This window comes from Agelaius tricolor, unplaced genomic scaffold, assembly GCF_023055355.1.
Source record: "Agelaius tricolor isolate 1412-34295 unplaced genomic scaffold, bAgeTri1.0.p SCAF_14, whole genome shotgun sequence".
Taxonomy (NCBI): Eukaryota; Metazoa; Chordata; class Aves; order Passeriformes; family Icteridae; genus Agelaius; species Agelaius tricolor.
Window position 1 is genome coordinate 17,387,213 of NW_027269274.1, and position 26,430 is coordinate 17,413,642.

The 26,430-nt window shown below is 54.6% G+C and overlaps 1 protein-coding gene across 1 annotated transcript; it reads left to right on the forward strand.

Moving 5' to 3' along the window:
• The first annotated feature begins 23,086 nt into the window (after nucleotides 1–23,086).
• LOC139596105 (PHD finger protein 7-like) lies at nucleotides 23,087–25,661 on the forward strand. The gene is made up of 10 exons (XM_071440145.1): nucleotides 23,087–23,168; nucleotides 23,476–23,567; nucleotides 23,653–23,754; nucleotides 24,042–24,166; nucleotides 24,243–24,440; nucleotides 24,476–24,643; nucleotides 24,859–24,972; nucleotides 25,119–25,237; nucleotides 25,397–25,442; nucleotides 25,547–25,661. The coding sequence occupies exons 1-10, from the start codon at nucleotides 23,087–23,089 to the stop codon at nucleotides 25,659–25,661; spliced, it is 1,161 nt and encodes a 386-aa protein (XP_071296246.1).
• Nucleotides 25,662–26,430: the final 769 nt, after the last annotated feature.

A 26,430-nucleotide genomic window follows, 5' to 3' on the forward strand; every position in this document is an offset into this window, starting at 1 on the left:
CAACCCCTGTTAGGCCGTGTTTGGGAGCTGGGGCTGAGGCTCTTGTGTCCTGGGGAGCCACGGGAAGGCTCCAGTCCTGACTGTGCGGCCAGGCCGGGGCCATGGAGCTCCAGCCCATCCCTGGTGGATGCAAGGGCCAGCAGGAATGTCAAGGGACCCCAGGGCCGGGCCAGGCCAGGCCAGAGCAGCGCCCCCAGCCCTCCAGGAGCGGATGGGCTCTGCCAAGCCCAGCCTGGGCACTGCCCCCAGCCCAGGGACAGGCGGGTGCTTTGCCCAAGAGCCGTGCCCAGAGCAGCAGAGCTGTCACAGCCCCAGCTGGTTCTGCTCTGCGTCAGGCCCGAGCAGGGCCCGTGGGTGCCCTGGGCAGTGCAGGAGCAGCACAGGAGCAGCTGCCAGGGCCTGGCGAGGCACAGGGGTCAGCCTCGGCTCGGTGACACAGCATGCAGGCTGCAGGGGACAGAGCCAGTGGCAGCGGACATGAGCAGCTCTGCGGGGCTCTGAGCCTGCAGCAGCATCGGCCCCAAGGCTGCTCTGTCCCTGCCTGGCTGATGGGCAGGGCTGGAGGCTTGCAGAGCAGGGGCCATTGCGGGCACGGCTGTCCCAGGAGCTGCCCCCTGGCCCAGCTGGGCCCCACTTGGGCAGGAGGGAGGCTCCCAGCACCCGCATGGCCGAGCAGTTCCTGCCTCCCCCTGCGTCTGCTCTGATCCCCACACTGCCTGCTGCAACAAGAGCCCCTGGGCCAGGCTGTCAGAGGGCTGCTTTGCCCTCACCTGCCTCCCTGGCACCAGGGCCCTCCTGCTCTCTGCCAGCCATGGCCGGTGTCTGCACTGAGTCCCCTCTCCTCCAGTGACATGGTCACTTCGAGGTTTTTATTTCTGTCTCACTATGCGGGAAAGAAGAGTGGAGGGGAGTTTGCAGAGCAGGCCCAGAGCCACGAGGCTCTACTCCCTGCTCAGCCCTGCGTGAGCCCTGCTCCTGTCCACCTTCTGCTCCCGTTGTTGCGTTGAGGAACACTGCAGTGTCCTCTGGCTGTTCCTTCGCTGATTCTGGGGACAGGCAGGTGAGCCTGCAGCACAGGCCCAGAGCCCCGAGGTTTGTTTCATGTTTTAACCTGCATGAATCATCTTTTAGGATAGGTGGAGAAAAAGGAGCAGGCTGCTGAAGTTGCTTCAGTTTCTACCACAAAAAGCAATGTGTTTTTACTAGCAGAAAACACCTGTTTTCCAACAGCCTATTATTAAAAATTTGCCTTTCCATGGAACCAGCAGGAACGCATCAGGGATCAGCATCCATTGGCAGAACAATGACTTTTACTAACGACTTACTACAGAACTACTAAAAAGCGGAACACTACTTTTACTAACTGATGGCTTCCATGGAATCTAAGCACTCAACTCCCTTTATGTGGCGTATGTGAAGGACAACTGCAAGAAATCCTGCTATTAAATTCATAGCACTGGACAAAGAAATACCTGACTGCTTTTTCAGAGTTTAATGCACTAACAAAATGACACAGGCAGACCTTTTTCTTGTCGAAACTTTTTGAAGGTTTTTTCACACCCTCATGTTCCTCCTGATATAGTTGAGATTATCTAAGTAATTAGATTTGGTATCTTTTCAGGCTTCCCATTCATGCCCTGAATATTTTGCCAGACCTTCCTTTTTTTTTTCAATTCTGTGGTTTCCCTCTGGTGTTTTAAATCAGATGTTTCAGTATTTTACTATCTGTGGTGCTACTCTCTCGGATCTAGTGAAGAGGGCCAAGCAGTGCCGGTCTGCCGGCAGGTCCCAGGCGTCGCTCCTGCTGGCGGCCCCGGGGCAGGAGCGACGCCGGCGCTGCCATGGCCGGGCTTCCCTCAGGTGTCGGTACTGCCAGCCCGGCTCTGCCCAGCGGCCCCGGCGCTGCCATGGCAGGGCTTCCCTCAGGTGTCGGCACTGCCAGCCCGGCTCTGCCCAGCGGCCCCGGCGCTGCCATGGCAGGGCTTCCCTCAGGTGTCGGCACTGCCAGCCCGGCTCTGCCCAGCGGCCCCGGCGCTGCCATGGCAGGGCTTCCCTCAGGTGTCGGCACTGCCAGCCCGGCTCTGCCCAGCGGCCCCGGCGCTGCCATGGCCGGGCTTCCCTCAGGTGTCGGCACTGCCAGCTCGGCTCTGTCGGGGTCTCTGGCACCGCCACGGCGCACGGCAGCTCTGGCACTGCAGCCTCGGCCAGCAGCCCGATCTGCGGACTGGGACCCCGCAGCGGCCGCACGCTTCTCCCTGAGCCCGAGCAGCGACTGCACCCTCCCAACAGCGCGCCGGGAATGCGCCCACGACCAGCGCGGGCTCGGCTCTGGGCAGGAACCGCCCCGCCCCTCACACCCGCCCGCCCCTTCCCGCCCTCCGGCCCCGCCGCGCGGCGCCCGCGCTGTCATGGCGGCTCTCGCCCACAAGGCAGCGCCCTGAGCCCTGCAATGGCGCCGGGAACGTTCTGGCACTCTGGAAGGCGCGGGCGGGCACCTCTTGCAAACTGGGCCATACGTCCCATTTCCTGAAGAAAACACGTCCTGTCATGCCTGGCCTCTACACACTTCCGAGCCTGATCAACAAGAACAGACGTTTAACCTGTGACACACATAGCAGCCTACAAGCTCGAAGTGATGGCCAGGTGTTAGAAAAGCAAAGTACTTGTTGCTAGAATTGTCTTTTAAGACTCAGGGCTGGGCAAGTTTCACTGATCTCAGACCCAGAAGGAGGTTGACAAAGCTTGGGAAGAAGGATGCCCACTGATAGTGGACACAAAGCATGCAGAATTTAGGCGCTATAAGGACATCTGCTAGAACTGCCAAGATAAAGAAAACATTCATGAAGCCAACTCAGGAAATATGCTGAGATGAGCACCAGCTGGGTAAAATAGAGTGTGATGTTTGCAGGCAACAGGACTTTGGCACCCAGATTATCCTGGGGCTGGCCATGGGATGGTTCTGATCACCAGAACACATGAAAAGACGGTGCAGTGCAAGCGCTGGGCATTGTGCTTCATAGAAGCCAGATGAAAAACCTGGGGAGACTGTGCTGGATTCTTGTGTGGTATCTGCCCCTTCTGTGAAAAATGCCAATCACTTGTTTTAAAATTTTAAAAGTAATAAATTAGTTACAAAAATAGTAATAAAAATTAGAGAAATAAGAATTTGGACAATTAAGAGTTAGGACAATAAAGGACAATAAAAAAAGCCAAGAATTACAGATGTCTGGGTGCTCTGCTCTGCCTCAGAACACACTTTGCTAACAAAAGATTAACCCTTACAAGTAATAGCCTGTTGCTTATTCATATATCTCATACACGATGCCAAAATTCTTTTCAAACAATGGGTGTTTTCTTGTGAGTGTCAACCCCTCCCTCATCTTGTAAATCAATTGTCTTGGTCCCTCAAAGTCTGGTTCTTCCCGATAAGGAGGCAATATTTCTTCTCTTAGAGTTTTGGCGTCTTGTTACTGCTATCTCCGCTTGAGCTATTTAGAAAAAGTATCTTTCACAGTTTCTGTAGCCTAAAACTATATTCACCACACTACTTTAAAAGATTAGTATAGGACTACAAAAAAGGATTAATACAACATAACTTTCCAACATAACACATATAGTATTAATTTTAATATTTGCGAAAAGCCAATCATATAATACCCATTTTTCACACCTTCTCTGCTCCTTCTTCTTCTCAAAATATATTGTAAACCTGACCAAAAATACCTACTTAGAGCCATGCTCAGTACCTTATTCTGAAAACTTACAGCTGACGTACAGGTTTAGCACCTTACAGAGCAGGTTTGAGGCCCTGGAACTGGAGGGACAGACAAGTGATGAAGTGGGCACAAGTCCTTCTGGAATAGAGGGGGCACCTAGGGCAAGTCAGCCAACACCATGCATCGTGATCACCTCTGTTCCAGGGGAAGGCAGGGTCCTTGCAGGCCTTCCCAAAAGCATCTCAAGGGAAGGTTTCCATCTCCCCCTGCCCCGTTTCCTTGACTTTAGCTGAATCTTTCTCTGACAGAAAGACAGGAAGCTCAGGTGTGTTAGGAGATTAGTGTGAGCATTGGCAGAGGTGAATGGTGAGGAATCCAGAGGCTTGTGCAACTCTCTTCCATGAAGAGTCCCTTGTTGTATATTTCCAATAAACCAGAGCTGAAATGGCAAGGCAGCGATTGGGGAAATACAGCACTGAGACAATAAAGCTGTAACATGCCTTGTTTTGAGAGGGACAAGTAAGACAAGAAACATTCAAACAGCAAATACTGAGAAGATGAAGAAAAAAGCCAAATTTTTCTAAGGTTTTCTAATGTTTGTTTTCTTCTCTGCACCTTCTGAAGATTGCCTATATCCTATTTCCATTGTTTTCTTTTTTCCTGTCTTGAGAATGAATTTTGCATTCTGGATATTTTAAGTCAGACATAAGACAAGTTCCATATTGCTTGGCAATCACGAACAGGTAAGTTTAGAGGTAACATCCATTATCTTTGATGATTGGATCAGACTCAATTTTAAATAGCCTTGTATGTCATGCTCATATGCAAAGATGCTAGATTGATCCTTTGAAGGGCATTAAACCAAGAAACAAGTACTTCAAAAGCTCTGGAGGTGGCTGCCATGGTGAGTTTCCCTGAGGTGTCACAGCCCCAGCCCCGCTCCATGGCCGGTTTCCCTGAGGTGTCACACACGTCCCCATCCCGCTCCATGGCCATTTTCCCTGAGGTGTCACATCCCCATCCCGCTCCATGGCCGGTTTCCCTGAGGTGTCACAGCCCCAGGCCTGCTCCATGGCCGGTTTCCCTGAGGGCTGGCAGTCCCAGTCCTGCTCCATGGCCAGGTTTCCTGGTCACTTTGAGGTGCTGTTCCTCTCTCTCTATGGGAGAAAGAAGAGGCCGGGGAGCTTGCAGAGCAGGCCTAGAGCCACGAGGGCTCTACTCCCTGCTCAGCCCTGCGTGAGCACTGCCCCTTCCCTCCTTCTCCTCCCGCTGTCAGCTCGTACTGACACTCGGCCTGAGCCCAGCGTTCCCTTTTGGGGCCAAGGGAAATCTCTGCTCCTGCCTCTGGCACAGGGCGCTCTGCCAGCAGGTCAGGGAAGGAGACAGCCCCAGAGAGAGGCGTGAGCAGTGGAGGAAAGCCAACATCACTGCAGTCTTGCAAAAGGGCACCAAGAAGGAGCCAGGAAAGTGCAGGCCCATCAGCCTCAGCTCCATCCCCAGAAAGGTGACAGAACAGCTCCTCTTGGATGCCATCTCTGAGCCTGTGCAGTAACAGGAATGGAAACCATGCTTGACCAATCCCACAGCCCCCTCTGCTGCAGTGACTGGCTGGGTTTGTGAGGGGAGAGCAGTGGTTGTTGTCAGCAGGGACTTCAGCAAGGCTTTGTCCCTGCCTCCCCTAACAGGCTCCTGAGGCAGCTCAGGGCCAGTGGGGCAGAGAAGTGGCCAGGGCAGCTCCAAACTCAGATAGCTGTGAGCTCAGGGGGCCGTGCTGGGGCCAGCCTTGTTTGCCTTATTCCCCAGTGACCTGGCAGAAGGGACAGAGCGCTGCCTCAGCGTTTGCTGATGGGACAGAACCGGGAGCAGGGGCTGAGGCACCACAAGGCTCTGCTGCCCTTCACTGAGACCTGGACAGGCCTAGAGAGTTGAGCAGAGAGGGACCAATTGAAATTGCACTGGGGAAAGCCTCTAGAAGAGCTTCAGGCTCTGTAATTACAAGGCAACAGAAGTGTTTTAGTACACTGGAGTCTATAATGGTGTCTTGTAATGTCGAGTCAGGGAAACCCCTGCTTCTGTGGGTGTTCCAGGACCAGTTCCTTGTATGTATGTCAAGAATGTCTTGGAGAGAAACATGAATGAATTCAGAAACTTCCCCAGATATTATTTTGGATTTTCACAATTTTCTGGAATGCCAGGTGAAGTGTAAGGATGCCAAAAGGAAAGTGAAAGCAAACCAATAAATCTTTAAAACATCAGAAGCCTCTCCAGTTTGTTCCTTGAAGAAGTTGCCAAACAATGTCACTTTTGAAATCCTTTGAAAGATCTAATAGGAAAAAAGCATTGGCCAAAAGTGCTGCCCTGTGTTTCTGAACAGCAACATGCATTTTGTGTTGACGCAAGGTTTGTACCAGGGTTTGGGATTTTTGTGTGTGTGTGTGCTTTGAATGTGAGTCTTTGCAGGACTATTAATAATTAGACCATGTACTGAAGAGAACATGTTACTGTGTTGTGCTGTCCAGTGCTGAAGAGGGTTGAGACAGAGCAGGTAGCTGTGTGTCTGTGTGTAACTTGCATGAGCAGCACCGGAGCAGTGCCCAGGGCCTGGAGAAGCAAACGGGTTCCCGGTGCTGAGGACAAAGCGTCCAGAGCTCGGGATTGTCCGGCCAAGCTCTTCTGGCTCCTTGTGCTTTGAGCCCTGGCCAGGAGCCCTGCAGAGCCCCGGGTGCAGCTTCCCAACTTCCCCCTCTTCCTCTGCCTCCTCCCTTCCTCCAGGGTAAAGGCACTCCCTGGCATTGCACTGGCTGTGCCTCCGTCCTAGACCAGTGAAGGGATCGTTTCCCAGCCAAGGTGGCTCTCCCATGGAGACAGGAAAATGGACAAACTCCTGCTGCCCCAGCATCAGGCAGGTGCAGGGTGTCCCTGCCTGTCAGCCCCTGCCCTGCTTCCCAGAGATCCCACTGCTTGTTCTAGAAGTCATGGATCTGGATTTCCAGGAGCATGTTTACATAGACATCAATGACAAAAATTGACAAGAATTGTTTGTGCGTCTCTTCCTGATTTGTTTCCAAGGTATTTTCTAGTAGGAAAGCATGGACCAAACTGGCAAAGTTCCTATAATGCAGGAAAAGCATCCTCCTGCCTTTGACTTGGGTTGAGAACTGTTGCAAGCACTCCTGTCAAACGTACACAGAACATTCTCAGTGAATTTTCTGAGTTTCCACAGAGTCAGTAGAAAAGATGACGTTTCTAAGGAGCTTAATACAAATTTTTCCATTTATATGAAATGTCAAAGTTATTAGTTCAGAGGATGACAGGATAACAGAGGTCTGGAGGCAGCTGTGATGGTCTCCAGGTTTATCTCCTGTAGCCAGTGGTGATCAGCAGCAGCATCAAATCAGGTTCATCTTAGTTTTCTCCAGACAGGTCTTGAGGAAAAGGTCAGTTCACCTAGAGCAGGGTTTGAATCTCTGCCGTGCAGGAGACTCCGCACGGGCTCTCTGGGCCACCGGCTGCCAGGGGCAGGAGCAGAGATTTCCCTTGGCCGGGGCCGGAGCCCTGGCGTGGCAGTGCCTGAACAGCACCTTCCTGCCTGCAGTACCACCCTCGATGGCTGCCCCAGGGCCTGGCATTTGACCCTGCACTTGCTGCAGGAGTCCTGGCCCTGGTTCCACCCTGAGCAAATGCTCGGACCCATCTCAGAGCCTCGGTGCCCGAGGAGGCCGCCACAAGTGGATGCCAGGGACCTGAGGCCATGGCTGCCCCAATTTTGGGTACACGGTGCTGATGTCAGAGTGGCCATTGTGACCTGTGCGACCAAGGCCACAAAAGGGAACGCTGGGCTCAGGCCGAGTGTCAGTGCGACCTGACGACGGGAGGAGAAGGTAGGGCAGGGACGTGGCTGCTCAGGGACCAGAGGGGCCCCACACCTCGGGGCTCTGGGCCTGTGCTGCAGGCTCACCTGCCTCTCCCTTCCCAGAATCAGCGGAGGAACAGCCAGAGGACACTGTGGTGTTCCTTAACGCAGCGACGGGAGGAGAAGGCGGACAGGAGCAGGGCTCACGCAGGGCTGAGCAGGGAGTAGAACCTCGTGGCTCTGGGCCTGTTCTGCAAACTCCCCCCCCCACTCTTCTTCCTCCCATAGAGAGAGAGGACCAACACCTCGAGCGACAATGTCACTGGAGGAGAGGGACTCAGCACAGACACCGGCCATGGCTGGCAGCAAGCAGGAGGGCCCTGGTGCCAGGGAGGCAGGTGAGGGCAAAGCAGCCCTCTGACAGCCTGGCCCAGGGGCTCTTGTTGCAGCAGGCAGTGTGGGGATCAGAGCAGAGGCAGGGGGAGCTGCTCGGCCATGCCGGGGCCGGGAGCCTCCCTCCTGCCCATGTCGGGCCCAGCTGGGCCAGGGGGCAGCTCCTGGGACAGCCGTGCCCGCAATGGCCCCTGCTGTGCAAGGCCTCCAGCCCTGCCCATCAGCCAGGCAGGGACAGAGCAGCCTTGGGGCCGATGCTGCTGCAGGCTCAGAGCCCCGCAGAGCTGCTCATGCCCGCTGCCACTGGCTCTGTCCCCTGCAGCCTGCATGCTGTGTCGCCGAGCCGAGGCTGACCCGGACATGTGCGGTGACAAACTGGAGAAGGGTGGGCTCTGTGCCCACGTCTTCTGCATGGTGAGTGACTCCGGGCGCTCCCTCCACCGTTGCAATGAGCAGCTCCTGCCGCCCTCTCCTCATCAGCTCCTCCCCTTGCCTGCAGCTCTTCGCCACTCTTCTATCTCGCCAAGAGAATCACCACGTTGGACTCATGGGCTTTCTCCCTCGGGATCTCCAAATTGCAGTCCGGCGGGCGGCACAGAAGGTGAGAGCGTGACAAGAGCAGGGAGATTTGTGCCTGGCGAGGTTTGCCAGAGCTTAGCGCAGAGAGCAGGAAAGAAAGGCCGGCCCGACAGCCGCGACAAAGTCTGGCTCCCAGCAGCTGCGGCACAGAGGCCCTGGCACAGGAGCCTCCCTCCTCCACCAGGCGGCTCTGTGGGCTGGGACCCGGCAGCGGCCACATCCTGCGCCCTGCCCGGAGCCGTGGGGCTGCCAGGGGAGCCCTCGAGGCTGCTGCTGCTGCTGCTGATGGGGCTGCTTGGCTCTTTCCAGTACTGCTGCGTCTGCGGCCAGAGCGGGGCAACCATCATGTGCTGCAAGGAGTACTGTGACAGATGGTTCCACCTGCCCTGTGCCAAGGAGGGTGGCTGTGTCAATGTATACGTTACTCCGTTCAGGTACCTCATCTCTCTTTGTGGCCCCCCCTGGGGAATGACCCAGCATTTCTCACTGTCCCCATCCATTTTCCTCCAGGTCCTTCTGCCCTGAGCACCGTCCAGAGCAGGAGGTGGAGGCGACTCCAGAGCCGGACACCATTTGCCCCATCTGCATGGAGCCTGTGGAGGACAGAAAGACCTTCACAACCCTGGTGTGCCCAACGTGCAAAAGGGCCTGGTTCCACAGGGACTGCATCCAGGTTGGAGCCCTCCCCTCAGCCCTGGGGCAAAGCAGGTGCTCAGCAGCAGCAGCAGCAGCAGCAGCAGCAGCAGCAGCAGCAGCAGCAGCAGCAGCAGCAGCAGGGCCTCGCTCACCCTGCCTGTGTTTGCCCTGCAGGGACTGGCCATGAGCGCTGGTGCTTTATATTTCCAGTGCCCCCTGTGCAGAGACAGTGGGGAATTCCCTGTTGAAATGTTCATCATAGGGATCCGAATCCCCTTCAGGTTGGTGTCCTTCTGCCTGGCCCACCAGCCAGGAGGGTACAAGTGCTGTGCTGTGCCAGGCCCTGCCCCAGGAGCCCTGGCCCTGCCCTGTCCCGTGAGTCTGGGCTTCAGCTTCGTGCCCAACTTGGAAAAGCGCTGGAGAAAGAGCAGGGACACCCTGGATCTCCATGAGGGGAGGGCAGCAGAAATTCATCATCTCTTCCTTTCTCCATCAGACAGCCGACATGGGAGGACAACGATGCCTTTGCGGAGCTAGGAGAGAGGCATGGCCAGTGCAATGCCAGGGATTGCCTTTACCCTGGAGGCAGAGAGGAGGCAGAGGAAGAGGGGTAAGTTGGGATGCTGCACCTGGGGCTCTGCAGGGAACCTGTGTCTCCACAAGGGCTCAAAGCGGGAAGAACCAGAAGCGTTTGGCCAGACAACCACCTTCTGGCACACTTTGTTCTCAGTGCTATGAGCCTGTTTGCCTCCCCAGGCCCTGGCAATTGCTCCTGTGCTCCTCCTGTGCTGCCGAGGGCACCCATAGGCGCTGCTCTGGCCTGAGAAACAGCATAGACAGATGGGAGTGTGACACCTGTGCTGGGCTCGGAACATGTATGAGTCAAAGCCCCCCTGTGTCCCTGGGCTGGGGGCAGTGCCCAGGCCAGGCTTGGCAGAGTGCGTCCACTGCTGGAGGGCTGGGGGCACTGCTCTGGCCTGGCCTGGCCTGGCCTGGGCCTGGGGGGCCTTTGACATTCCCGCTTGCCCTTACAGCCTCCAGGGTTGAGTCAGAGCTCAATGGCCCCAGGGTGGCTAGACAGTCAGGACTGGAATCTGCTCATGGCTCCTTAGAATCTGAGGCCATCATGCCCAGCTCCCACAGCCCTGTGCCATTGGTGCTGGTTTCCCCATCGCCATCTCCAGAGACGAGCAGCCACAGCAGGCCTCAACACGCAGCGTGGCAGCAGGCGCTGCCATCTTCCTCACTGGACACCAGGAGAATCAGCAGATCAAGGTCAACATGCAGCAGGTCCTCTGACCCTGAGAACAGGGTCCATTCCAGACGTTCTGGGCCCGGCCGCAGGCAAAGCCGCTCCCACCAGCAAGGTCGGGCCCAGAGTCCCCCTGTCCGCTCCAGGAGTCCCTGTGACAGGAGCAGGGGGACAGGGCCATGGGCTGAGAGGCCCAGGCAAACGGAGCCACCATCACAGGCATCCCCCAGACACAGCCGCTCCCACCAGCAAGGTCGGGCCCAGAGTGCACCTGTCCGCTCCAGGAGTCGACGTGACAGGAGCAGGGGGACAGGGCCAAGGGCTGAGAGGCCCAGGCAAACGGAGCCACCATCACAGACATCCCCCAGACGCAGTCGCTCCCGCCAGCAAGGCTGGGCCCAGAGTCCACCTGTCCGGTCCAGGAGTCGCCGTGGCAAGAGCAGCAGGAAAAGGCGAAGGACTGAGAGGCCCAGGCGAAGGGACACGTCATCGGGGACGCCCCCCAGACGCAGCCGCTCCCGCCAGCAGCGCCGGGCCTCGACTCAAACTGTGCGGTCCAGGAGTCGCCAGGACAGGAGCAGGAGGACAGCAGCGAGTGCTGAGAGGCCCAGGCGTAGGGGGACATGGTCGGGGACATCCCGCAGGAGCAGCCGCTCGCACCAGCGACGTCGGACCTCAGCTGGGACCTCCAACAGCAGCACGTAGCGTCATCTTTTCTTTCTAGTCCATGTGTTGCTTGCCGGAAGTGAAGGTGAGAACGCTCAGTGCAGGGACCTTGAGATGTGCAGGTCTGTGAGAAAACCATATCAGCTCTTGATGTTTCTATTGGCAGGAAAGAAGTCTGTGCTAAATACCTTGATTTCTGTGTACCCGTGTATTCAGTGAAAAGTCACTTAAGGATGTGGCTAATTACAAAGGACTCTTGTTCCTGCCTTTAGACTCCAACCTCTGATGTTTCCCCACTGCTTACCCTTGATAATGAACCACTCCTTAACGGGCTTGGATATGCTTAGGGAGACATTCAGAGCAAGGTGGCTCTTAGGGAAGCTGTCTCTGAAAAGGACGTGTGCTGTGTTGCTATCTTTGAACAATCTCATTTCAGTAAAGCCAAAAAAAGAAGAAAGAAGAGAGTGAGGCACTGCCTCAAGTGGCTGAAGACAACTTTGACAGTATTGCTGCGGATTTGAAAGACTTGATTGGACCTTCAAAGAACAAACCAGAATAGACGGAGGAAATACCCTGGGGCAAAGAGGATGCACAGGACTCTGCCCCAGATGACCATTTGGGACCTTTGCCTGAGAACGACACAGCTCAGAAGCTGAGTACTTTCACGTTTTCCTTCTTTGGAGGCACAGAGGAGTTGGGCATCAAAGAGGGCAACAGCAGAACCCTTCTAACATGCCATTGCTAAGGAAGAGCTTCTGGCAGGCACTGTAGGGCAATACAGTGTAAAGAAGGTCAGGGTCCAGGGGATTTTCAGCAGCAGAAGTCAGTTATTAGGCAGAAGCATTTTGATCTTCATTTCTGCTTGCCAGGGCTGTGGTAGATTAATGAGAGGTAACTCTTGCTTGCATCTCAGGAATTCTGAAAGGCATGCTTTGAGAAGGCATTGGGGTTTCTGCTGAGTGGTGAAAAAGCTGGTTCTCATGCCCTGAATTCCTCAAACGGGGAAAAAGGTGACAAACCAGTCATATCAAGTTTCATAGAACCCAACAAGATTTTAAAGGAAATGTGCGTTAATGTAGAGGGAGGAGCAAAGTCCGGGAGCTGACCCCAAGATCCATGCGCATTCTGTTTGTTACTGAATTCTACTCTTGGACCTTTAGAAAAAAGAAACGGAATGACACATGATCTTTGGGGTGTCCTAACCTTAGATAAAATGAGGCCGTCTGAAATGAAGATGAAACAACATTAAATCGAGTCCCAGTCATGTAGGAGAGAAAAGAAACCGCGAGAAGTTATCCACAATATTAAAAAACCCAACACAACAGCACAAAGCAACGAGTCCCCCACACTTGTGCTGAACTGAGAAGGTATTCATGGTCTTCTGAATGCAATGACAAATGTTTAAGAATACATAAGGGATCCCTAGAACAAAGTGGAGCAGAGATGTAGCTTAGAAAATCTGGCAGGGGCAGATTCTGTCCTTCCCAAATCTGTCTTCTCCACTCTAAGTATTTCACTTGAAAGGAGGAATTTTTCCTGACCAGTAGGGGAAGAATCTGGTTTTGGCTTTTTTTCTCTATGGGTGCTGTCATTGCAGAGCCTTATGCCCTTGGAACAATAAAGCCGGTAAAAGCCACATGGCAAGAGGATCCACGTTTCCAAGACAGCAGTTCTGAGGGTGATGATGAGCCTGAGATGTCAGAGATTGAACAGGACCAAGAAACGCAAGTTCCATTTCTCTTTGTTGTCTACTTGGCTGTAGTAGTTGGATGCTGTGGGAATATTAACTCAGGAAATGGGAAACGGACATTGCACACCTCTGAGCAACCAAAGTCATCTCGGAAGATCGTTTGTGCTGCACAGAGTCAAAACTCCCAGCAGCACATTTGATGTGAAGATGAATATGGGAAGAGAGAGTTGAGCACAAGAAATTAACTGGGTCATTTTGGTTGGACCAACTCCAAAGTGAGTTTGGCTAAAAGCCAAAGACACAGTCAGTTTTCTCTCTAAAAGTGGGTTTTGTAAAATAAAAAGCTCTATTTGGGGTTCCTAGGGAATAAAGCTTTTCAATGTATACCATTCCTCTGAAGCACTAGAGTTTGAAGTCATGTTCATGGAATTTGATAGTACAATTTAGGATGCTCAAATCCCTTTGTCCTTGTCTAGGTTTCTTTCTTTACCACGCACAGGAAGTGCTAGAGTTTTTTTCTTCTCCAAAGATGATGAACGCCTAAGAGGTATGACAGAATTTTTTCAACCCCTTTTGTATTTTTTTTCCTTTTAAACCCTTCCTGGAATTCAGTGAGGAGGAAAAAATGCTGCCTAGTTATGAAAGTCTTCTAGTCAAAATTTGCCACCCTTATTTGTGGTCCAAGTTGTGGTAGAATCCTGTGAGAAAGTCCTGGTAAAAGAGAGGTCAAGCAGATTTCTGGCTTTCTTGTCTTTCAGACAATTACCGAATAGGAATCTGGACTTTTAGAGTTTACCAGAAGCTTAGTCACTTGTCAGGTTACCTAGACATTTTGGATCCTTTCAGGTATTTAAATCATCTTTAACTTTTTCCTCTCTTTCTGGTGTTACCGTTAGAAACGTTTGAGTGTTCTTCTTGTGAGCCACGTATGTCCCTGTGGTTCTTTGTGCTAATGCATCTGGGGCTTTCTCTTCTGAATCCAGTCAATTTTGTATTTAGAAAGAAAGACAACAACAACCAAAGGAAACATACACACAGTGCCCAAAACCTGCACAGGCCACCAAAACAATTGCTGGTTCTATTTTGTAGACTAGAGTCTTAAGACAAGCTTAAAGGATGTGCCTTCCATGAGACTGATGAGATAACTGTGATGAAAGGCACTGCTGTGTTCACACAGTTAGCGGCCTGCAATCTTCCAGCCAGCCTGGGTGTGTTGAAATGGAGAGCTCAGGCCTCAGCAGGCCTCAGTTCTGGGGGAAGGTGTGGGGTGCTGGTGCTGAGCTTCAAATGAAAGAGCTGCAATTTCACTGCAATTCAGATTGCAGCATGTTGAGGAAAACTGCTGCTGCCTTTCTTTCCATGTTCTTAGCACAGCAGGCCGCAGTAGGGAACATTTCTGCTGAAGCCAAGGTGTGGTGGGGGGCAGGAGAACAGGAAGGATGGTGAAGAATTGATTTCTGATTTTAGTGCTGTGTTGGTCATGATTGTTAGGAGCAGCAGCACAATCACAAGCGTTTAAGCCTATTAATTGGTTGTTTCTTTTGTGCAGAGGGTCCACAGTTATTTTGTAGATTGGTAGAACTCAGTGAAGAAAAAGAGGGTTAGGAAGACAGACGTAGATTATTGCTTGAGGTGAGTATGTAACATCTGTTCCCTGGTAAGTCTGGGGGAAAGCTGAGCCTGGGGAGGGATTGCAGGTATGAATGTGCATGCAAAATGAATTCAGGACCTCGAGAAGAGCTTTAAATTTGTAATGAAGAGGGAAGAGAAGTTTTTTAGTGTAGCAGTGTGTAGAACATCTCGTTGTGTGGTCCAGTCAGGTAAACCGCTACATCTCTGTATGTTACAGGTGCAGCTACTTAACTGTATGTAAGGATAGTGAATGTAGAGACTTCTCCTAATAGTGGATTCAGAAACTTCTTGGAAGAATTTGTTAGATTTTCATTATTTTCTGGAACGCCGAAGGAAGCATAAGGATAGCCTATAGGAAGTGCAAGCAAACCAATAAACCTTTTACTGATTAGAAGCGAGTCACGTTTGTTTCTTGAAGGAGTTGCCAAACAACGTTACTTTCAAAATCCTTTCAAAGGTCTAACAGGGATCAATAGCAGCAACCCCTGTTAGGCCGTGTTTGGGAGCTGGGGCTGAGGCTCTTGTGTCCTGGGGAGCCACGGGAAGGCTCCAGTCCTGACTGTGCGGCCAGGCCGGGGCCATGGAGCTCCAGCCCATCCCTGGTGGATGCAAGGGCCAGCAGGAATGTCAAGGGACCCCAGGGCCGGGCCAGGCCAGGCCAGAGCAGCGCCCCCAGCCCTCCAGGAGCGGATGGGCTCTGCCAAGCCCAGCCTGGGCACTGCCCCCAGCCCAGGGACAGGCGGGTGCTTTGCCCAAGAGCCGTGCCCAGAGCAGCAGAGCTGTCACAGCCCCAGCTGGTTCTGCTCTGCCTCAGGCCCGAGAAGGGCCCGTGGGTGCCCTGGGCAGTGCAGGAGCAGCACAGGAGCAGCTGCCAGGGCCTGGCGAGGCACAGGGGTCAGCCTCGGCTCGGTGACACAGCATGCAGGCTGCAGGGGACAGAGCCAGTGGCAGCGGACATGAGCAGCTCTGCGGGGCTCTGAGCCTGCAGCAGCATCGGCCCCAAGGCTGCTCTGTCCCTGCCTGGCTGATGGGCAGGGCTGGAGGCTTGCAGAGCAGGGGCCATTGCGGGCACGGCTGTCCCAGGAGCTGCCCCCTGGCCCAGCTGGGCCCCACTTGGGCAGGAGGGAGGCTCCCAGCACCCGCATGGCCGAGCAGCTCCTGCCTCCCCCTGCCTCTGCTCTGATCCCCACACTGCCTGCTGCAACAAGAGCCCCTGGGCCAGGCTGTCAGAGGGCTGCTTTGCCCTCACCTGCCTCCCTGGCACCAGGGCCCTCCTGCTCTCTGTCAGACATGGCCGGTGTCTGCGCTGAGTCCCTCTCCTCCGGTGACATGGTCACTTTGAGGTTTTTATTTCTGTCTCACTATGCGAGGAAGAAGAGTGGAGGGGAGTTTGCAGAGCAGGCCCAGAGCCACGAGGCTCTACTCCCTGCTCAGCCCTGTGTGAGCCCTGCTCCTGTCCACCTTCTGCTCCCGTTGTTGCGTTGAGGAACACTGCAGTGTCCTCTGGCTGTTCCTTCCCTGATTCTGGGGAGAGGCAGGTGAGCCTGCAGCACAGGCCCAGAGCCCCGAGGATTTGTTTCATGTTTTAACCTGCATGGATCTCCTTTTAGGATAGGTGGAGAAAAAGGAGCAGGCTGCTGAAGTTGCTTCAGTTTCTACCACAAAAAGCAATGTGTTTTTACTAGCAGAAAACACCTGTTTTCCAACAGCCTATTATTAAAAATTTGCCTTTCCATGGAACCAGCAGGAACGCATCAGGGATCAGCATCCATTGGCAGAACAATGACTTTTACTAACGACTTACTACAGAACTACTAAAAAGCGGAACACTACTTTTACTAACTGATGGCTTCCATGGAATCTAAGCACTCAACTCCCTTTATGTGGCGTATGTGAAGGACAACTGCAAGAAATCCTGCTATTAAATTCATAGCACTGGACAAAGAAATACCTGACTGCTTTTTCAGAGTTTAATGCACTAACAAAATGACACAGGCAGACCTTTTTCTTGTCGAAACTTTTTGAAGGTTTTTTCACACCCTCATGTTCCTCCTGATATAGTTGAGATTATCTAAGTAATTAGATTTGGTATCTTTTCAGGCTTCCCATTCATGCCCTGAATATTTTGCCAGACCTTCCTTTTTTTTTTCAATTCTGTGGTTTCCCTCTGGTGTTTTAAATCAGATGTTTCAGTATTTTACTATCTGTGGTGCTACTCTCTCGGATCTAGTGAAGAGGGCCAAGCAGTGCCGGTCTGCCGGCAGGTCCCATGCGTCGCTCCTGCTGGCGGCCCCGGGGCAGGAGCGACGCCGGCGCTGCCATGGCCGGGCTTCCCTCAGGTGTCGGCACTGCCAGCCCGGCTCTGCCCAGCGGCCCCGGCGCTGCCATGGCCGGGCTTCCCTCAGGTGTCGGTACTGACAGCCCGGCTCTGCCCAGCGGCCCCGGCGCTGCCATGGCCGGGCTTCCCTCAGGTGTCGGCACTGCCAGCCCGGCTCTGCCCAGCGGCCCCGGCGCTGCCATGGCAGAGCTTCCCTCAGGTGTCGGCACTGCCAGCTCGGCTCTGTCGGGGGCTCTGGCACCGCCACGGCGCACGGCAGCTCTGGCACTGCAGCCTCGGCCAGCAGCCCGATCTGCGGACTGGGACCCCGCAGCGGCCGCACGCTTCTCCCTGAGCCCGAGCAGCGACTGCACCCTCCCAACAGCGCGCCGGGAATGCGCCCACGACCAGCGCGGGCTCGGCTCTGGGCAGGAACCGCCCCGCCCCTCACACCCGCCCGCCCCTTCCCGCCCTCCGGCCCCGCCGCGCGGCGCCCGCGCTGTCATGGCGGCTCTCGCCCACAAGGCAGCGCCCTGAGCCCTGCAATGGCGCCGGCAACGTTCTGGCACTCTGGAAGGCGCGGGCGGGCACCTCTTGCAAACTGGGCCATACGTCCCATTTCCTGAAGAAAACACGTCCTGTCGTGCCTGGCCTTTACACACTTCCAAGCCTGCTCAACAAGAACAGACGTTTAACCTGTGACACACATTGCAGTCTACAAGCTCGAAGTGATGGCCAGGTGTTAGAAAAGCAAAGTACTTGTTGCTAGAATTGTCTTTTAAGACTCAGGGCTGGGCAAGTTTCACTGATCTCAGACCCAGAAGGAGGTTGACAAAGCTTGGGAAGAAGGATGCCCACTGATAGTGGACACAAAGCATGCAGAATTTAGGGGCCCTAAGAACATCTGCTAGAACTGCCAAGATAAAGAAAACATTCATGAAGCCAACTCAGGAAATATGCTGAGATGAGCACCAGCTGGGTAAAATAGAGTGTGATGTTTGCAGGCAACAGGACTTTGGCACCCAGATTATCCTGGGGCTGGCCATGGGATGGTTCTGATCACCAGAACACATGAAAAGACGGTGCAGTGCAAGCGCTGGGCATTGTGCTTCATAGAAGCCAGATGAAAAAGCTGGGGAGACTGTGCTGGATTCTTGTGTGGTATCTGCCCCTTCTGTGAAAAATGCCAATCACTTGTTTTAAAATTTTAAAAGTAATAAATTAGTTACAAAAATAGTAATAAAAATTAGAGAAATAAGAATTTGGACAATTAAGAGTTAGGACAATAAAGGACAATAAAAAAAGCCAAGAATTACAGATGTCTGGGTGCTCTGCTCTGCCTCAGAACACACTTTGCTAACAAAAGATTAACCCTTACAAGTAATAGCCTGTTGCTTATTCATATATCTCATACACGATGCCAAAATTCTTTTCAAACAATGGGTGTTTTCTTGTGAGTGTCAACCCCTCCCTCATCTTGTAAATCAATTGTCTTGGTCCCTCAAAGTCTGGTTCTTCCCGATAAGGAGGCAATATTTCTTCTCTTAGAGTTTTGGCGTCTTGTTACTGCTATCTCCGCTTGAGCTATTTAGAAAAAGTATCTTTCACAGTTTCTGTAGCCTAAAACTATATTCACCACACTACTTTAAAAGATTAGTATAGGACTACAAAAAAGGATTAATACAACATAACTTTCCAACATAACACATATAGTATTAATTTTAATATTTGCGAAAAGCCAATCATATAATACCCATTTTTCACACCTTCTCTGCTCCTTCTTCTTCTCAAAATATATTGTAAACCTGACCAAAAATACCTACTTAGAGCCATGCTCAGTACCTTATTCTGAAAACTTACAGCTGACGTACAGGTTTAGCACCTTACAGAGCAGGTTTGAGGCCCTGGAACTGGAGGGACAGACAAGTGATGAAGTGGGCACAAGTCCTTCTGGAATAGAGGGGGCACCTAGGGCAAGTCAGCCAACACCATGCATCGTGACCACCTCTTTTCCAGGGGAAGGCAGGGTCCTTGCAGGCCTTCCCAAAAGCATCTCAAGGGAAGGTTTCCATCTCCCCCTGCCCTGTTTCCTTGACTTTAGCTGAATCTTTCTCTGACAGAAAGACAGGAAGCTCAGGTGTGTTAGGAGATTAGTGTGAGCATTGGCAGAGGTGAATGGTGAGGAATCCAGAGGCTTGTGCAACTCTCTTCCATGAAGAGTCCCTTGTTGTATATTTCCAATAAACCAGAGCTGAAATGGCAAGGCAGCGATTGGGGAAATACAGCACTGAGACAATAAAGCTGTAACATGCCTTGTTTTGAGAGGGACAAGTAAGACAAGAAACATTCAAACAGCAAATACTGAGAAGATGAAGAAAAAAGCCAAATTTTTCTAAGGTTTTCTAATGTTTGTTTTCTTCTCTGCACCTTCTGAAGATTGCCTATATCCTATTTCCATTGTTTTCTTTTTTCCTGTCTTGAGAATGAATTTTGCATTCTGGATATTTTAAGTCAGACATAAGACAAGTTCCATATTGCTTGGCAATCACGAAAAGGTAAGTTTAGAGGTAACATCCATTATCTTTGATGATTGGATCAGACTCAATTTTAAATAGCCTTGTATGTCATGCTCATATGCAAAGATGCTAGATTGATCCTTTGAAGGGCATTAAACCAAGAAACAAGTACTTCAAAAGCTCTGGAGGTGGCTGCCATGGTGAGTTTCCCTGAGGTGTCACAGCCCCAGGCCTGCTCCATGGCAGATTTCCTGAGGGCCGGCAGTCCCAGCCCCGCTCCATGGCCGGTTTCCCTGAGGTGTCACAGCCCCAGCCCCGCTCCATGGCCGGTTTTCCTGAGGTGTCACAGCCCCAGCCCCGCTCCATGGCCGGTTTCCCTGAGGTGTCACAGCCCCAGCCCCGCTCCATGGCCGGTTTCCCTGAGGTGTCACATCCCCATCCCGCTCCATGGCCGGTTTCCCTGAGGTGTCACAGCCCCAGCCCCGCTCCATGGCCGGTTTTCCTGAGGTGTCACAGCCCCAGGCCTGCTCCATGGCCGGTTTCCCTGAGGTGTCACAGCCCCATCCCGCTCCATGGCCGGTTTCCCTGAGGTGTCACAGCCCCATCCCGCTCCATGGCTGGTTTCCCTGAGGTGTCACAGCCCCAGGCCTGCTCCATGGCCGGTTTCCCTGAGGTGTCACAGCCCCATCCCGCTCCATGGCCGGTTTCCCTGAGGTGTCACAGCCCCAGGCCTGCTCCATGGCCGGTTTCCCTGAGGGCTGGCAGTCCCAGTCCTACTCCATGGCCAGGTTTCCTGGTCACTTTGAGGTGCTGTTCCTCTCTCTCTATGGGAGAAAGAAGAGGCCGGGGAGCTTGCAGAGCAGGCCTAGAGCCACGAGGGCTCTACTCCCTGCTCAGCCCTGCGTGAGCACTGCCCCTTCCCTCCTTCTCCTCCCGCTGTCAGCTCGTACTGACACTCGGCCTGAGCCCAGCATTCCCTTTTGGGGCCAAGGGAAATCTCTGCTCCTGCCTCTGGCACAGGGCGCTCTGCCAGCAGGTCAGGGAAGGAGACAGCCCCAGAGAGAGGCGTGAGCAGTGGAGGAAAGCCAACATCACTGCAGTCTTGCAAAAGGGCACCAAGAAGGAGCCAGGAAAGTGCAGGCCCATCAGCCTCAGCTCCATCCCCAGAAAGGTGACAGAACAGCTCCTCTTGGATGCCATCTCTGAGCCTGTGCAGTAACAGGAATGGAAACCATGCTTGACCAATCCCACAGCCCCCTCTGCTGCAGTGACTGGCTGGGTTTGTGAGGGGAGAGCAGTGGTTGTTGTCAGCAGGGACTTCAGCAAGGCTTTGTCCCTGCCTCCCCTAACAGGCTCCTGAGGCAGCTCAGGGCCAGTGGGGCAGAGAAGTGGCCAGGGCAGCTCCAAACTCAGATAGCTGTGAGCTCAGGGGGCCGTGCTGGGGCCAGCCTTGTTTGCCTTATTCCCCAGTGACCTGGCAGAAGGGACAGAGCGCTGCCTCAGCGTTTGCTGATGGGACAGAACCGGGAGCAGGGGCTGAGGCACCACAAGGCTCTGCTGCCCTTCAGTGAGACCTGGACAGGCTTAGAGAGTTGAGCAGAGAGGGACCAATTGAAATTGCACTGGGGAAAGCCTCTAGAAGAGCTTCAGGCTCTGTAATTACCAGGCAACAGAAGTGTTTTAGTACACTGGAGTCTATAAGGGTGTCTTGTAATGTCGAGTCAGGGAAACCCCTGCTTCTGTGGGTGTTCCAGGACCAGTTCCTTGTATGTATGTCAAGAAAGTCTTGGAGAGAAACATGAATGAATTCAGAAACTTCCCCAGATATTATTTTGGATTTTCACAATTTTCTGGAATGCCAGGTGAAGTGTAAGGATGCCAAAAGGAAAGTGAAAGCAAACCAATAAATCTTTAAAACATCAGAAGCATCTCCAGTTTGTTCCTTGAAGAAGTTGCCAAACAATGTCACTTTTGAAATCCTTTGAAAGATCTAATAGGAAAAAAGCATTGGCCAAAAGTGCTGCCCTGTGTTTCTGAACAGCAACATGCATTTTGTGTTGATGCAAGGTTTGTACCAGGGTTTGGGATTTTTGTGTGTGTGTGTGCTTTGAATGTGAGTCTTTGCAGGACTATTAATAATTAGACCATGTACTGAAGAGAACATGTTACTGTGTTGTGCTGTCCAGTGCTGAAGAGGGTTGAGACAGAGCAGGTAGCTGTGTGTCTGTGTGTAACTTGCATGAGCAGCACCGGAGCAGTGCCCAGGGCCTGGAGAAGCAAACGGGTTCCCGGTGCTGAGGACAAAGCGTCCAGAGCTCGGGATTGTCCGGCCAAGCTCTTCTGGCTCCTTGTGCTTTGAGCCCTGGCCAGGAGCCCTGCAGAGCCCCGGGTGCAGCTTCCCAACTTCCCCCTCTTCCTCTGCCTCCTCCCTTCCTCCAGGGTAAAGGCACTCCCTGGCATTGCACTGGCTGTGCCTCCATCCTAGACCAGTGAAGGGATCGTTTCCCAGCCAAGGTGGCTCTCCCATGGAGACAGGAAAATGGACAAACTCCTGCTGCCCCAGCATCAGGCAGGTGCAGGGTGTCCCTGCCTGTCAGCCCCTGCCCTGCTTCCCAGAGATCCCACTGCTTGTTCTAGAAGTCATGGATCTGGATTTCCAGGAGCATGTTTACATAGACATCAATGACAAAAATTGACAAGAATTGTTTGTGCGTCTCTTCCTGATTTGTTTCCAAGGTATTTTCTAGTAGGAAAGCATGGACCAAACTGGCAAAGTTCCTATAATGCAGGAAAAGCATCCTCCTGCCTTTGACTTGGGTTGAGAACTGTTGCAAGCACTCCTGTCAAACGTACACAGAACATTCTCAGTGAATTTTCTGAGTTTCCACAGAGTCAGTAGAAAAGATGACGTTTCTAAGGAGCTTAATACAAATTTTTCCATTTATATGAAATGTCAAAGTTATTAGTTCAGAGGATGACAGGATAACAGAGGTCTGGAGGCAGCTGTGATGGTCTCCAGGTTTATCTCCTGTAGCCAGTGGTGATCAGCAGCAGCATCAAATCAGGTTCATCTTAGTTTTCTCCAGACAGGTCTTGAGGAAAAGGTCAGTTCACCTAGAGCAGGGTTTGAATCTCTGCCGTGCAGGAGACTCCGCACGGGCTCTCTGGGCCACCGGCTGCCAGGGGCAGGAGCAGAGATTTCCCTTGGCCGGGGCCGGAGCCCTGGCGTGGCAGTGCCTGAACAGCACCTTCCTGCCTGCAGTACCACCCTCGATGGCTGCCCCAGGGCCTGGCATTTGACCCTGCACTTGCTGCAGGAGTCCTGGCCCTGGTTCCACCCTGAGCAAACGCTCGGACCCATCTCAGAGCCTCGGTGCCCGAGGAGGCCGCCACAAGTGGATGCCAGGGACCTGAGGCCATGGCTGCCCCAATTTTGGGTACACGGTGCTGATGTCAGAGTGGCCATTGTGACCTGTGCGACCAAGGCCACAAAAGGGAACGCTGGGCTCAGGCCGAGTGTCAGTGCGATCTGACGACGGGAGGAGAAGGTAGGGCAGGGACGTGGCTGCTCAGGGACCAGAGGGGCCCCACACCTCGGGGCTCTGGGCCTGTGCTGCAGGCTCACCTGCCTCTCCCTTCCCAGAATCAGCGGAGGAACAGCCAGAGGACACTGTGGTGTTCCTTAACGCAGCGACGGGAGGAGAAGGCGGACAGGAGCAGGGCTCACGCAGGGCTGAGCAGGGAGTAGAACCTCGTGGCTCTGGGCCTGTTCTGCAAACTCCCCCCCCCACTCTTCTTCCTCCCATAGAGAGAGAGGACCAACACCTCGAGCGACAATGTCACTGGAGGACAGGGACTCAGCACAGACACCGGCCATGGCTGGCAGCAAGCAGGAGGGCCCTGGTGCCAGGGAGGCAGGTGAGGGCAAAGCAGCCCTCTGACAGCCTGGCCCAGGGGCTCTTGTTGCAGCAGGCAGTGTGGGGATCAGAGCAGAGGCAGGGGGAGCTGCTCGGCCATGCCGGGGCCGGGAGCCTCCTTCCTGCCCATGTCGGGCCCAGCTGGGCCAGGGGGCAGCTCCTGGGACAGCCGTGCCTGCAATGGCCCCTGCTGTGCAAGGCCTCCATCAGCCAGGCAGGGACAGAGCAGCCTTGGGGCCGATGCTGCTGCAGGCTCAGAGCCCCGCAGAGCTGCTCATGTCCGCTGCCACTGGCTCTGTCCCCTGCAGCCTGCATGCTGTGTCGCCGAGCCGAGGCTGACCCGGACATGTGCGGTGACAAACTGGAGAAGGGTGGGCTCTGTGCCCACGTGTTCTGCATGGTGAGTGACTCCGGGCGCTCCCTCCACCGTTGCAATGAGCAGCTCCTGCCGCCCTCTCCTCATCAGCTCCTCCCCTTGCCTGCAGCTCTTCGCCACTCTACTATTTCGGCAAGAAAACCACCGCGTTGGACTCATGGGCTTTCTCCCTCGGGATCTCCTAATTGCAGTCCGGCGGGCGGCACAGAAGGTGAGAGCGTGACAAGAGCAGGGAGATTTGTGCCTGGCGAGGTTTGCCAGAGCTTAGCGCAGAGAGCAGGAAAGAAAGGCCGGCCCGACAGCCGCGACAAAGTCTGGCTCCCAGCAGCTGTGGCACAGAGGCCCTGGCACAGGAGCCTCCCTCCTCCACCAGGCGGCTCTGTGGGCTGGGACCCGGCAGCGGCCACATCCTGCGCCCTGCCCGGAGCCGTGGGGCTGCCAGGGGAGCCCTCGAGGCTGCTGCTGCTGCTGCTGATGGGGCTGCTTGGCTCTTTCCAGTACTGCTGCGTCTGCGGCCAGAGCGGGGCAACCATCATGTGCTCTGTGCCGGAGTGTGACAGATGGTTCCACCTGCCCTGTGCCAAGGAGGGCGGCTGTGTCAATGTATACGTTACTCCGTTCAGGTACCTCCTCTCCCTTTCTGGCCATCACTGGGGAAGGATCCAGCATTTCTCACTTTCCCCTTTGCTTTGCCCCCAGCTCCTTCTGCCCTGAGCACCGTCCAGAGCAGGAGGTGGAGGTGACTCCAGAGCCGGACACCATTTGCTCCATCTGCTTGGAGCCTGTGGAGGACAGAAAGACCTTCACAACCCTGGTGTGCCCAACGTGCAAAAGGGCCTGGTTCCACAGGGACTGCATCCAGGTTGGAGCCCTCCCCTCAGCCCTGGGGCACAGCAGGTGCTCAGCAGCAGCAGCAGCAGCAGCAGCAGCAGCAGCAGCAGCAGCAGCAGCAGCAGCAGGGCCTCGCTCACCCTGCCTGTGTTTGCCCTGCAGGGACAGGCCATGGGCGCTGGTCTTTTATGCCTCAAGTGCCCCCTGTGCAGAGACAGTGGGGAATTCCCTGTTGAAATGTTCATCTTAGGGATCCGAATCCCCTTCAGGTTGGTGTCCTTCTGCCTGGCCCACCAGCCAGGAGGGTACAAGTGCTGTGCTGTGCCAGGCCCTGCCCCAGGAGCCCTGGCCCTGCCCTGTCCCGTGAGTCTGGGCTTCAGCTTCGTGCCCAACTTGGAAAAGCGCTGGAGAAAGAGCAGGGACACCCTGGATCTCCATGAGGGGAGGGCAGCAGAAATTCATCATCTCTTCCTTTCTCCATCAGACAGCCGACATGGGAGGACAACGATGCTTTCGCGGAGCTAGGAGAGAGGCATGGCCAGTGCAATGCCAGGGATTGCCTTTACCCTGGAGGCAGAGAGGAGGCAGAGGAAGAGGGGTAAGTTGGGATGCTGCACCTGGGGCTCTGCAGGGAACCTGTGTCTCCACAAGGGCTCAAAGCGGGAAGAACCAGAAGCGTTTGGCCAGACAACCACCTTCTGGCACACTTTGTTCTCAGTGCTATGAGCCTGTTTGCCTCCCCAGGCCCTGGCAATTGCTCCTGTGCTCCTCCTGTGCTGCTGAGGGCACCCATAGGCGCTGCTCTGGCCTGAGAAACAGCACACACAGATGGGAGTGTGACACCTGTGCTGGGCTCGGAACATGTATGAGTCAAAGCCCCCCTGTGTCCCTGGGCTGGGGGCAGTGCCCAGGCCGGGCTTGGCAGAGTGCGTCCACTGCTGGAGGGCTGGGGGCACTGCTCTGGCCTGGCCTGGCCTGGCCTGGGCCTGGGGGGCCTTTGACATTCCCGCTTGCCCTTACAGCCTCCAGGGTTGAGTCAGAGCTCAATGGCCCCAGGCTGGCCAGACAGTCAGGACTGGAATCTGCTCATGGCTCCTTAGAATCTGAGGCCATCATGCCCAGCTCCCACAGCCCTGTGCCATTGGTGCTGGTTTCCCCATCGCCATCTCCAGAGACGAGCAGCCACAGCAGGCCTCAACACGCAGCGTGGCAGCAGGCGCTGCCATCTTCCTCACTGGACACCAGGAGAATCAGCAGATCAAGGTCAACATGCAGCAGGTCCTCTGACCCTGAGAACTGGGTCCATTCCAGACGTTCTGGGCCCGGCCGCAGGCAAAGCCGCTCTCGCCAGCAAGGTCGGGCCCAGAGTCCATGTGTCCGCTCCAGGAGTCCCTGTGACAGGAACAGTGGGACAGGGCCAAGGTCTGAGAGGCCCAGGCAAAGGGAGACACCTGCATGGACGTCCCCCAGACGCAGCCGCTCCCACCAGCAAGGTCGGGCCCAGAGTCCCCCTGTCCGCTCCAGGAGTCCCTGTGACAGGAGCAGGGGGACAGGGCCATGGGCTGAGAGGCCCAGGCAAACGGAGCCACCATCACAGGCATCCCCCAGACACAGCCGCTCCCACCAGCAAGGTCGGGCCCAGAGTGCACCTGTCCGCTCCAGGAGTCGACGTGACAGGAGCAGGGGGACAGGGCCAAGGGCTGAGAGGCCCAGGCAAACGGAGCCACCATCACAGACATCCCCCAGACGCAGCCGCTCCCGCCAGCAAGGTCGGGCCCAGAGTCCACCTGTCCGGTCCAGGAGTCGCCATGGCAAGAGCAGCAGGAAAAGGCGAAGGACTGAGAGGCCCAGGCGAAGGGACACGTCATCGGGGACGCCCCCCAGACGCAGCCGCTCCCGCCAGCAGCGCCGGGCCTCGACTCAAACTGTGCGGTCCAGGAGTCGCCAGGACAGGAGCAGGAGGACAGCAGCGAGTGCTGAGAGGCCCAGGCGTAGGGGGACATGGTCGGGGACATCCCGCAGGAGCAGCCGCTCGCACCAGCGACGTCGGACCTCA

Excerpts from the sequence above, each read along its gene's own strand:
- LOC139596105 (XM_071440145.1), top strand. The coding sequence starts at position 23,087 with ATGTCACTGGAGGACAGGGACTCAGCACAGACACCGGCCATGGCTGGC. Across the intron at positions 24,441-24,475 it reads TCAGCCCTGGGGCACAGCAG|CAGCAGCAGCAGCAGCAGCA; the intron begins GTGCTCAGCAGC and ends CAGCAGCAGCAG. Across the intron at positions 24,644-24,858 it reads GGGATCCGAATCCCCTTCAG|ACAGCCGACATGGGAGGACA; the intron begins GTTGGTGTCCTT and ends TTTCTCCATCAG.